The 13,675-nt window shown below is 42.7% G+C and overlaps 1 protein-coding gene across 1 annotated transcript in view; it reads left to right on the top strand.

The window, feature by feature from the left end:
- The first annotated feature begins 355 nt into the window (after positions 1-355).
- The window catches only part of LOC132395177 (uncharacterized), a 31,868-nt gene continuing 18,548 nt past the window's right edge, over positions 356-13,675 (top strand). The window contains exons 1-2 of the mRNA XM_059971472.1: positions 356-516; positions 13,147-13,292. Of these exons, the coding sequence (XP_059827455.1) occupies positions 356-516; positions 13,147-13,292 (307 nt within the window). The remainder of the gene's footprint in view (positions 517-13,146; positions 13,293-13,675) is intronic.

Consider the following 13,675-nt stretch of genomic DNA (forward strand, 5'->3'; position numbering starts at 1 on the left):
AAGGCTGAAGACTTGCAGACTTGTTGGCCAGAGCTGGCTTGTCTGTCCTTGAGGGCAGGACTGGGTCTCCAGAAGGCTTCAGGTAACCCAAAACCAAAGTCTGCTCCTAGTCAGTGGTTGGTCTCAGGAAAGTCTGAGGGTTAGAACATACTGAAAACAAACCCTTGCAATGACTGGACTAAGCAGTCATCCAACCCTCCCATCCAGTTCATGGAAGGGTTGTCTTGGGACAGCCAAGGGCGCCCAAGGACCAGGGGTATGAGGGGTGAATTAATGATAAAGAAACTAATGTCCTCCACACAACCCTCATCCACAAAGTTGACGTCTGCTGTTGGATCGGCCTGTTACCAACCAGATGACCTTCCGGGATATGATCTGGCTCAACTCCAGCAGCGGTGTGTTGAACCGACAGGCAGTCGCCAAGTACAGGAAATTAACAGTTGCCCCAGAGTCCACCAAAGCATTCACTTCTCTTCAGGAGGTCTCCACCTTCAGCATGACACCCAAATCTATGGGGTTGGGAGTAATGGCTGCTACCGTCACAGTCCTCCCGACACTGGACAGTGTTAGCAGTTTCCCGATGGCTTGAGTATAAATCTGACCAATAATCTCAAATACATTTCGCATTGGCAGCCAAGAAGATTCTCCTCAGTGATAATGCAAAGTGTTCAGAAATTATTTTGGGCAAAGATAAAAACAAATACTGAATAGGTGTCCCACTTTAAAAAAAAAGATCTTGTTTGAGAGTTGAGGTTTAGCACGCAAATGTTGGTCTAATTTATAATTTAAATATGCCTGCAGGTGATAGAACAACTGCTGCATGTTTGGTGCTCAACCATTGAAGTGGTCCAATTTTCCTGCAGCTAGACATGTTGATCTAATTCGATGACTCCCTAAGTGTGGAGTTTGCCTGCTCTGGAATAGAATGGCATAGGCTCTGGAAATCCCAATTCTTCAAAGCAGCAGTGGTTTTTTTGAAGGAATGGGAGTAGAAATGGTACTTGTGAAAAAGAGAAACTACAGAGTAGCTATTAACATACTGGACGATATCAGTTCTAAGGTGACAACCAGGCACTCTGATCTTGGACAATGAGTTACTAGCTACTGTTACATATGCAGTGAGCAAGAACAACAATGTAATGTGATTAAACATTTTTTACTGAGTCATGTAAGGAGCAGTACATCCTTGGAAACTTACAGTTTCACACCTGGGCCTGCAGAGATGAAAACGCATGCACACTCAAAAGCTTGTGTGAAAAGAGAGAGCCCTCCAATATAGGAGGCCCAATTGATCTGATGTTCATCCCTCTCCCCCTGTGGATGGGAACCACAGAGGAAGGGAATAAGTGAGGTAAATTGAGAACAATGCTGAAATTTCTATCCTGCTTGGTACCGGTCAACTGGCTGGTGCACCCACATAGTCCGGCAGCTTCTCTCTCTGTGCCTTCTTCATCAGCTGATGTCAAATTGCTTCTACTCTGCCATCTGCTGGGATGCTGGCTTCTTCAGCAGAGGAAGTTTCTGTAGCTTCCCTGAGACCCCTGTCACTTTGCTGCATATATGATCCAAATGTGGCCTAACAATTCATTTGTCTGTCAGCTACTTGACTGTGATAATGCTGGTCAACAGCTGATAGCCAGTTTTCCTCCTGTGAGATGCATTTTTAAGACTTTCTTTTCGGTACCAAATATTCATGGTCTACTGTGTATATCGTATTTTTGTTTCACGTCTTCTTGCTGCCATATTTGTTCCTGGACGGCTGGGTGTAGGAGATTAATCTCGAGTAGAGTCTGCTTAAAGATTAATTCAGCAGCTGATGCAACTGTAAGTTCGTCTGGGGTAACGTAGTGATGTAAAGAGAAACAGCTTAATTTTGCCATCAAGTCACTCTGCGTTTGTTTAGAAAAGCATCGTATCACTGTTGACACTATTCGCTCGGCCAGACCATTTGACACTGTGTGATACAGAGCTGTTGACAGGTGCCTAATACCATTCTTCTCAACAAATTCCTTGAACTCTGACCTTGTGAAGGCCAGCGGTATCAGATCTGCTCTCTGCAGTCGGTTAAGTCCTGCTACCTTTGGGCCCTCTACATACCTGCCTTGTATGGCAGTTGTATGGCATACTGGCAGTTCTGTCTACACTTGAATTTACCTGCCAGACCACAGTATTGAGCCAAAATCATTCAGAAAACCCACTGGTCCTTTTGTTTTAGAGAATTCGATGTGGGGTTTTCCCCCCTGCCCCCCAAACACTGATAGCATTGTTTTAATTGAATTTAAGACCAGCAAGTAAGGTCATTGACCTCCCTGGACCAAGTGCATGGGTAAGTGAAATAGGGCCCCTTGGTGAACCACTGCTACAAAGACACCACACTATATCTAGTACTTGCAGAATACTGGATTCGGAGGTCATAATGTTGGAATCTGGCATAAGGATAACTTGATAACAAAACTGACAGCTGACTTAGTACCCAACTCAAATTTCATAGGAGTATAAACACATAAGGATGCTGGTTTCGATGGATCATGTCATGGGTTTTGAAAATAGTGCTCACTTCTTCACTCCGGCCATGCCCTTGCAAGGAGCTGATTATTGAATACTGCTGCTTTCTAATGATGCATTACCTCATGAAGCACCCCTTCTCGAGGTGCCCTACCTTTTGACAGACTGTCTTTTGATGCTTTCAATCAGACCATCAGGCATGACTTCCCCCATAGCGATGGCAGTTCTATAAGTTGACGTGACCTCTGTGGAGTGTAGGCTGTGGGTCACTTTCTGCTGCCAAGCATTAACACTTTCAGGAGGGCTCTTGTTCCAGTACTGCTTGAATCAGTGGTGCTGTGGGTGGCTAAATCTGCATAAGGCCTCTCTTGACTGCCTGGTTGGTGGTGAGCTGTGGAGCACGCTTTGTCCTGGGACAAATGTGATTTTCAAGTGGATTGGGTGCTTAGAATAGAGTGGATATTCGTGTTTTGATCCTCATCACCAAATGTTGTATATGCATGGAGCTAGAATGACAATGGAGTAGTGTGATTAAACATTTTTTACCAAGTCGTGATAGTAATGGTGCACACATGGCAACTTAAAATGTGGGAGCTATGAACCTGGCCTGCTGAGTCAAAAACACATACTCACTCGAAAGCCTGTGCAGAAGTAGAGAGCCCTCTGTGTGTAGCTGGCCCAATTGAACCAAAACAGTTCATTCACTGACAAGCAAATTTGTATGCAATCATTCTCATCAAACAAATATTGTTAAGTTGATTCACCTAAAACCATGCAGCAACTCTAATTCCTGACAAATTATTATAATTCTTCTTCTTAATCAACCAAAGCAATTCTTGCTCCAAGTTCTGTATGCTCACATTACGTTCATTTGCAATGGACCTCAATGCCTTCAGTTTTATCACTGCTCATGCAAATACTAGATGAGTGAAAGGGAATCTTGGAGAATAGGAAGAACAGAGCAAATGAGAATAAGAGCTTAAGAACATAAGAAATAGGAGCAGGAGTCAGCAGTCTGGCCCATTGAGCTTGCTCCACCGTTCAATAAGATCATGGCTGATCTGGCCATGGACACATCTCTGCCTACCTGGCTTTTTCCCATAGCCCTTAATTCCCCTACTATGCAAAAGTCTATCCAACCTTGTCTTAAGTATATTTCCTGAGGTAGCCTCCACTGCTTCATCATGCAGAGAATTCACCAGTCTCTGGGAAAAGCAGTTCCTCCTCATCTCCATCTTAAATCTACTTCCCCGAATCTTGAGGCTATCTCCCCTAGTTCTAGTAATGGTGCACAATTGGAATGTACTACACAAGGGGAAGACCACAAGCACAAGAGATTAGCACCAGAATTAGGTGGGGTCACACTTGGACCAGTGGGGCAATTGTGGGTAATAGTTCCAGCCTTCCAGGTGCATTTACCAACATCCTGAAGAAGTTCTCAGGGGCTATTTGAACTACCCCTTTGTATTCTCAGCCACAAGTCACTGTGATTTCTCTTGATCCAAACAAAAGATTACAGCGCCCAGAGGCTATGCAACACATTTAACAGTTTAATGTTTGGAAATGTTCCTGGGGATGTTATCAATGGTATTAATGTGATTATTGTGATTATATGGGGCAGGGGTTGATAAAAATCAGCAATGATGAACTGTACAGTGGAATTCAAAACTGTTGGCAAGAAAACACTGGAAGCTATTGGCAGAATGTCTATTTATCACTTCTGTTTAGAGGCAACAGGCCAAATATTTCTCCGATTTGCAGAAGTGCTCTTCCTCCTTCCTCTTCTTGTAAACTTTCACTTCTAGAAAAGAAAATGCTGATTATATTGACTGGTGTCTCACAAATGCCTGCAGCGACCATGGGCATGGTATGCCTACAGAAATCTGGCACCGAGGTGTGTAACAGAACAAAGGGGCCTGGGAGGACAGATCCACAATTCTCGGAAAGTGACATCACAAGTAGATAGGGTCAGACAGAGAGCATTGGCACATTGGCCTTCATAAATCAGGGTAGTAAAACAGGAGCTGGGATGCAGAAGTTGTATAAATGCTTCTGAGGCTAAATTTGGATTATAGCGTACAGTTCTGCTTATTTACCCACAAGGAAGTTATCAAGTAGAACATAGAACACAGAGAAGTCCAGCACAGGAACAGACCATTCAGCCCACAACGTTGTCCTGAACCAGTTAAAAGCAAATCAAAAACGTCCGAACACTAATCCTTCTTACCTACACCATGTCCATATCCCTCCATCTTCCTTACATCCAAGTGCCTATCGAAACGTCTCGTAAAAGCACTAATGAATTTGTCTCTACCACCATACCAGGCAGCATATTCTGGACATCCACCACTCTGAGTAAAAACTTACCACTCTCTTCCCCCTTGAACCTACCCCGCCCCACCTTCAATGTATGCCCTCTGGCATTAAATATTTCAACCCTAGAAAACAGATAATTTCTAACTTCTCTATCTACAATATGCCTCTCATAGTTTATAAAACTATCAGATCGCCCCTCAGCTTCCACAGCTCCAGAGAAATCAACCCAAGTTTATCCAGCCTCTCATGATAACACATGCCCTCTAAACCTGGCAACATCCTGGTAAACCTCTTCTGCAACCTCTCCAAAGCCTAAGCATCCTTCCTATAGTGGGGTGACCAGGACTGTATGCAATTCTCCAGATGTGGCCAAACCAGAGTTTTATAAAGTTGCAACATAACCTCTTGACATTTGAACTCAATGCCTCAACTAATAATAGCAGGCATTCCATAAGCCTTCTTTACCACCTTATCGACCTGCGTAGCCACTTTCAAGGAGCTATGAACTTGGATCCCAAGAGCTCTCTGCTCAGCAACAATGTAATGGACCTTAGCCTTAACAATGTACTGTCTCCTTGCATTTGCCTGACCAAGGTGTAACACCTCACATTTATTTGGGTTAAACTGCATCTGCCATTACTCTGCCCATACCTACAATTGACTTATATCACACCAAATTCTTTGTCAGTCTTCTACAATATCCACAACTCCACCAATCTTTTTTATAATCCTCTAAATTACCAACCTTTCCATCTACATTTTCATCCAGGTCATTTATATACATCACAAACAGCAGAGATTCAAACACAGATCCCTGCAGAATACCAGTAATTTCAAACCTAAATAAGTTCCTTCAGCCCCTACCCTCTGTCCTCTAAGCATAAGTCACTTCTGAATCTGAACAGCCAATGACCATGGACCACATACATCCTAATCTTCTGGATTTACCTCCCATGAGGGACTCTGTCAAATGCCTTACAAAAATCCATATAAACAACATCCACTACCCTACCCTCAATCTCTCTCACAACCTTGTCAAAAAACTCAATAAAGTTGGTAAGGCACAACCTGCCACACACAAGACCATGCTGCCTCTTCCTAATTTGGCCATGGATTTCCAAATGCTCATATATCCTATCCCCAAGAATTTTCTCCAGTAATTTCCCTACATCTGAAATGAGACGCACCAGTCTATATTTCCCAGGATTTTCCCTTGTTTCCTTCTTAAATAGAGGTACAACATTAGCCACATGCCAGTCTTCTGGGACCTGACCTATCTCTAGAGAAGTCACAAAGATAATGCTCAAAAGCCCAGCAATCTTGTCTCTTGCCTCCTTCGATAACCTTGGGGTAAATCCCTTCAGGCCCTGAGCATTTATCCACCTTAATACTCATTAGGAGGCTTTACACTTCCCCTGATGGAATGGCGGAGCAGACTCCGTGGGCTAATTCTACTCTTATGTCTTATGGTCTTATGATCTAAAGCACCATGTCAGATCATAGGCAAACTTCTCATTCCTGGAATCAATCAGGTGAATCGTTGATGTCATTTCTTTGTCATGAGTACTCTATGTACTCCCTTTGCTAGGCAGATCTGAGCTGTCCATAATGATCCAGATGTAGAATACGACAATTAATGCCCTCATCCAAATCACTGATCTACAGTACATTGTGAACAACTGGGACCCAGCTCCAGACCTTGAAGCATCCACCCACCAGTCATAACCTCCCAACCGGAAAATTATCTGCATATTCTGACTATGTTAACTTCCTTAACCAATCCTTAGTCAACACCTATATATTATCCATCACTCTGGGTGCCCTAATTTTGTTTAAAAATGCTTTGTATGCCATGATAGAAAACTTTTCAGAAGTCCAACTATTTGAAACAACTGCTTTCTGTTCTTCTAATTACAACCAAAAAACATTCCAAAAGATTTGTCATCCGTGACAAAGATGTGATCTCAATGGCTCTCCACGCAGGCTTGGATCTCCTGGACAATGCAAACACCTATGTCAGGATAATGTTCATTGACTATAACTATGCATTTGACACCATCATTCCTACAGTCCAGTTAGAAGAGCTACATAAACCGGGCCTCTGTCTCTAATCAGAAGACCACAATCTGTGCAGATTGGAAATAACATCTTCGACGCTGGTGCACCACAAGGGTGTATGCTTAGCTCACTGCTCTACCCTCTCTACACCCATGACTATGTGGCTAGGCACAGCTCAAATGCCATCATAAATTTGCTGACGATATGCCCATTGCTAGCAGAATTTCAGATGGTGATGAAAGGGCGTACAGGAGTGGTGAGTTCAGTGGTGCCACAGCAACAATCTTGTGCTCAGTGTCGGCAAGACCAAGGAGCTGAATGCGGACATCAGAAAAAGTAAGATAAGAGAACACAAACAAATCCTCAGAGGGATTGGAAGTGGAAAGGGTGATGAATTTCAGGATCTGAGGTGTCAATATCTCTGATGACCTAATTGGATGAAGCATATTCCAGACATCCCATCCTGAAAAAACTAATTTCAAGGACGTAGCACCGTCAATTTGTGGGAGACTCCCGGGAGAAGTGGGATGTCTGCCATGGAGTACCTCCTTAGCAGCTAGCCAGCTAGTTTAAATAACATTAGCTATGCTAATGAATGAATCGCTCCCGCTCCTTCTCCATCTCAAAAAAATCCATTTCCGGGATATTGTATATAATATGCGGGCGACAGGGAGCTGCTATTAATTTGCAGGAGACTCACTGAACTTCCAGGAGGGGTGGGATGTCTGATATTCATGCAGCTATAAAGACAAGACAGCTGCTGTTATCTTTCATAAGGAGTTTGAGAAGATAATTCATTAGGAGTTTGAAAAGAGCTATAATAAGGTTTCACTCACTGCTACATTGCCATACGATGTATGTTGTTATCTTTCAACAGGTAGGAACCATTTCAAATCTATAAAATTTTGGAAGCTACATCCACAATCTCCATCATTATCTTCTTCAAAATCCTAAGATGCATGTCATCAAGGTCATCTCACCCATTCATTTTTCCAGCTAGCTTTGATAGTTTCTTTGAGCCCTTGTATTGCTCGGTCATTTCTTATCTCAGAACATAGAAGACACACGTTCACCTGAGGGAACCCTTTCTTTTTAACATATCTGTGGTTTTCAGTCTGTCTTTTCTTAAAACTTCTCTCATATTTTTCCTTTCGCATTCCTTTGAATACCTCTCAAAATTGTATAAGTCCTAGAGTCTTCTTGGCAACCGGAAATAAAATATAATTATTTCCCCAGGCTTATAGCAAGAGTAATCGACTCTTCAATGTCTTTTAAACTATTTTAGCAACCTGCTCAGTTTACAAAAATAAAGGCATAAAGTCTGTGAGTGAATTAATAAATAAAATAAATTCCAAGAACATAAATGCTGTTTCTCATAAATATCATGTAACCAATGTCATTGGCATGGTCATATTACAGTATCGCTCCCATACCTTGCTCAGCACATGAAGCAAGAGACTGCAGATGCTGAAACTCAAATAAAATCAGAAAATGCAGGAAGCTTTCAACAGTTCAGGCAACATCAGTAGACCAAGAAACAGTGCTGGTTTCGAGGCCATGACTCAGCACTGGAGCCGGAAAAGTATGTTTTAAATTGGAGAGCAGGCAGAGGGTGGAAAGAATTCTGTAGGCAAGTTACATCTTGTCCCATGAATCTCTTTTCCTAGCATGTCAATTCCAGGATCCTCCTGACTCTGTAACTATGTGTAATAGAAGTAAATCTTTGGGACTGTCCCAAACAAATGGAGCTTACATTTGCAAATGCAACTTACAGTAACTTAAGAGTTATGCCTTAAATTACAAAAGCAATATTTCTGAAATTATAATGACAATTTGAAACCAGAGATCTTATTTTGCTGGTTAGTCACTTTTCTGTAGCTGTTATTTCTTACTCAAGAGAACCAGTTCAGAATATATAACATCAAAACATTTCAAAGTCTAAAGTTCAATGGAAATTTTATTATCAAAGTACTGTGCATATATGTCTCCCCATATGACCCTGAGATTCATTTTCCTGCGTGGATACTCACCAAATCTATGCAATGGTAACTATAAGAGGATCAATGAAAGAACAACCAGAGTGCAGAAGACAGCAAACGGTGCAAATGAAAATATGAATAAATAACAATAAATTATGAGAATATGAGACAACAAAATAAAGGGTCTTTAAAGTGAGAGCATCGGTTGTTGGAACATCTCAATGAATGGGCAAGTGAGTGTAGTCATCCCCTTTTGTTCAAGAGTCTGATGGCTGAGTGGTGGTAACTGTTCTTGAACCTGGTGGTGAGAGCCCTGAGGATCATGTAACTTCTACCTGATGGCAGCACTGAGAAAAGAGCATGGCCTATGTAGTGGGGGTCTCTGATATTGGATGCTGCTTTTCTATGGCAGCTTTTCATGCAGATATGCTCAATGGTTGTTAGGGTTTTACCCGTGATGTACTGGGCTGAATCCACTACTTTCTGTTGGAATTTCCATCCAACAGCATTGGTGCTTCCATACCAGGCCGAAATGCAGTCTGTCAATACACTCTCCACTACACATCTAAAGAAGATTATCAACATTTTAAATGTCAGAATCAGAGTCAGAATTATTATCACAGGCATGTGGTGTGAAATTTGTTAACTTAGCAGCAGCAGTTCAATGCAATACATAATATAGAAGAAAATAAATAAATAATATATAGGTAACTCAATTACAATATACTTATATTGAAAACATTAAAACATGCAAAAAACAGAAATAGTGTATATTAAAAAAGTGAGGTAGTGTCCAAGGGTTCAATGTCCATTTAGGAATCAGAAGGCAGAGGGGAAGAAGCTGTTCCTGAATCACTGAGTGTATATCTTCAGGCTTCTGTACCTCCTACCTGATGGTAACAGTGAGAAAAGGGCATACCCTGGGTGCTGGAGGTCCTTAATAATGGACACTGCCTTTCTGAGACACCGCTCTCTGAAGATGTCCTGGGTACTTGCTGGTACTCAAGATGGAGCTGACCAGATTTACAACCTTCTGCAGCTTCTTTCAGTCCTCCATACCAGACAGTGATGCAGTCTGTCAGAGTGCTCTCCACAGTACATCTATAGAAACCTTTGAGTGTTTTTGGGTGATGCCGTGCCAAATCTCCACAGACTCCTAAGACAGTGGAGGCATTTCTGATTGTGAGTCTGTGGCCTACTCCAGGCTTCATGTCAGTGTACTCACTTTTGTTCTGAAACGCTGTTTGTTTACTTTTGTTGCTTACATGATTTTTTTTCCTCTCTACATATTGGGTGTTTGATGGTCTCTTTTGATATGGGTTCGTTTGAGTTTGTTGTGTGGCTACCTATAAGGAGAGGAGTCTCAGAGTTGTGTAATGTATACATACTTTGTTAATTAATGCACTTTGAACTTTAAACTAACTGGGGTCTCCAATTGAAGAAATCAATGATCCAATTGTACAATGAGGTATTGAGGCCCAGGTCTTGAAGCTTATTGATTAATTATGAGTGGATGATAATGAAAACCAGGCTGTGGTTGACAAAGAGCATCCTGTCATAGGCATCCTTCCTGTCCAGATCTTCCACAGTTGACTGAAGCCAATGAGATGGCATCTGCTGTGGACCTGTTGTTCAGGTAGGGAAATTGCAGCGGATGCCATTAATTCTCAGGCAACCTCTCAAAACTCTTCAAAACCATAGGTGTAATTGCTACAGGGTGATAGCCAGTGAGACAGGTCACCATGATCTTCTTGGGCATTGGTATCAACAAAGTCTGCAGATAGATACCCCAGTCTACTGAAGCGAGAGGTTAAGGATCTCAGTGAGCACTCCAGCCAGCTGAGCAGCACAGGTCCTCAGTACAGTATTTGGCCAGCTACCCCACCCAGGCCAGATGCTTTTCGTGGGTTCACCCTCCTGAAGGCTGCCTGCTCATTGACCTTGGAGTCTGAAAGCACAGGATCATCGGGGGCTGTGAGAATTAGTGATCTGATGGTCAAAGCAAGGATAGAAGGCATCGAGCCCATCTAGAAGTGAAGCCCAACTGCCATCAACATTGCTTGATTTAATTTTATAAGGTCTTGTGGGATATGGACCAACCTCAGGCCAGTGGGAGTAGTTCAGGTAGACAACCCGGTCAGCATGGACAAATTGGACCAAAGGGTGTCACTTGTCTAAGGCAGCTATTCAAATACAGGTGGCCTTTGGTGCCTCAGTAAAGTGCTGTGGAAAGATTAACAGTTGTGATGGGAGTGAACCGAAACATTCTGTGAGCATGGTTCGATCAGAAGTCTAAAAACAGAGAAGATGGCAAAATGATGTTAATGGTAAAGTTACGTGGAGGGATCAGGAGCAGAATCAGGTTTATTATCACTGACATGTGTCATGAAAATTAGTTGTTTTGTGGCAGCAGTGCAGACCATACCTATAATTTGATTTATCAAACAATTAATTATATAATCATAATTATATTGTATAATTGAGTAAGTATTGCAAACAGAGCATGAATAGTGAGTGCGAAGAGGGGTTGGGAGTAGAATTAGAGGAAGTAAGGCCCCATAATAAACCTATCTAGTGTAACTGAGGGGGATAATATGTGTGAGACGAGGGAAGTTACGAGGAATGTTGACGAGGGTAAGGCAGTGGATGTAGTCTATATGGACTTCAGCAAAGCCTTTGACAAAGTTCCACATGGAAGGTTAGTTAAGAAGGTTCAGTCGTTAGGTATTAATGCTGGAGTAATAAAATGGATTCAACAGTGGCTAGATGGGAGATGCCAGAGAGTAGTGGTGGATAATTGTTTATCGGGATGGAGGCCGGTGACTATCAGGGTGCCTCAGGGATCTGTTTTGGGCCCAATGTTGTTTGTAATATACATAAATGATCTGGATGATGGGGTGGTAAATTGGATTAGTAAGTATGCCAATGATACTAAGGTAGGAGGTGTTGTGGATAATGAGGTGGGTTTTTAAAGCTTGCAGGGAGATTTATGCCGGTTAGAAGATTGGGCTGAACATTGGCAGATGGAGTTTAATGCTGAGAAGTGTGAGGTTCTACATTTTGGCAGGAATAATCCAAATAGAACATACAGGGTATATGGTAGGGCATTGAGGAATGCAGAGGAACAGAGAGATCTAGGAATAACAGTGCATAGTTCCCTGAAGGTGGAGTCTCATGTAGATAGGGTGGTGAAGAAGGCTTTTGGAATGCTGGCCTTTATAAATCAAAGCATTGAGTACAGAAGTTGGGATGTAATGTTAAAATTGTACAAGGCATTGGTAAGGCCAAATTTAGAATATTGTGTGCAGTTCTGGTCACCGAATTATAGGAAAGATATCAATAAATTAGAGAGAGTGCAGAGACGATTTACTAGGATGTTACCTGGGTTTCAGCACTTAAGTTACAGAGAGAGGTTGAACAAGTTGGGTCTCTATTCATTGGAGCGTAGAAGGTTGAGAGGGGATTTGATCGAGGTATTTAAAATTTTGAGAGGGATAGATAGAGTTGATGTGAATAGGCTGTTTCCATTGAGAGTAGGGGAGATTCAAACCAGAGGACATGATTTGAGAGTTAGGGGGCAGAAGTTTAAGGGGGTATTTCTTTACTCAGAGAGTGATAGCTGTGTGGAATGAGCTTCCTGTAGAAGTAGTAGAGGCCAGTTCAGTTGTGTCACTTAAGGTAAAATTGGATAGGTATATGGACAGGAAAGGAGTGGAGGGTTATGGGCTGAGTGCGGGTAGGTGGGACTAGGTGAGATTAAGAGTTCCGCACGGACTAGGAGGGCCGAGATGGCCTGTTTCCGTGCTGTGATTATTATATGGTTATATATAGGAACCTGAGAATAAAACAGGATTGATGTAAATGAGTGTTTTATGGTCTGCGCGGACATTGCGAGTTGAAAGCCGCACACACACAAAATGCAGGCAGACAGCATCTACGGAATAAACTTCAATAAAGTTCAGTCGACGTTTCGGGCCGAGACTCCTCCGCTTGTTTGCGAGTTGAAAGACAAGTCTCCATACTCGGCGACTCTCTATGCCATGTGTGTCATTTCAACTTAACAAAGTTAAATAAATGCTCCACAGCTGTTGTTGCTTATATTGTCTCTTTTTGGTTTCACTGTTTTCCCAGAAGTTCTCATGCGCACGGGAGCGCGCATCGCAGTCACTCCGAAGTACATTTTACTGCATTCAAAAGAAAAAGATTGTATCTTAAACACGACTCATGGAATGATCAGACATCTCAAAAAGAAATCGCCGGTTTAAACACTTCTGATCCATGACTGCAGGAGGAATTCCACGACAAATACAATCATTTTCGCCAATGGGGTTTACCCAACCCCCACCGGCCGGGAGCCGGAGCCGGAGCCGGAGCCGGGGCCGCAGCTGCCGGCAGTGACGGCTTTGCTCCGGGGTTACCCCCTTCCTCGCAGACGTCAGGCGTTTCTGTTGCACTTTGTCAGGTCATTTCGGTTAATAAATTTTTTAAAACAGCAAGCACGGTACAGTAGGAAATGACTAAAACTGAATAACAAACAATGGCTTGGGGTGAGGACTAGGTAAATGCGTAAGCGTGAGGGGTTGCGGAGAGCTGAGTCACAACACTTCCTTCCGTGCAGTGGCAGAAATGTCATCATAGCGTTCAGAAGCCGAGTATCGGGCTCTATGGAGGGCAGGTTGAGAAAATTCGGACTATGAAAGATGAGGGAGTGATTAGAAATAAAGTGTTGCGGTGGAGAAACGTTGTGAGGGCACCAGATGGGGTTGGGGGGGGGGGGGTGCGAGTGTGGCAAATCGAGCGAATGGGAAGAAGCTTTC

Source organism: Hypanus sabinus, chromosome 6 (genome assembly GCF_030144855.1).
Source record: "Hypanus sabinus isolate sHypSab1 chromosome 6, sHypSab1.hap1, whole genome shotgun sequence".
NCBI lineage: Eukaryota > Metazoa > Chordata > Chondrichthyes > Myliobatiformes > Dasyatidae > Hypanus > Hypanus sabinus.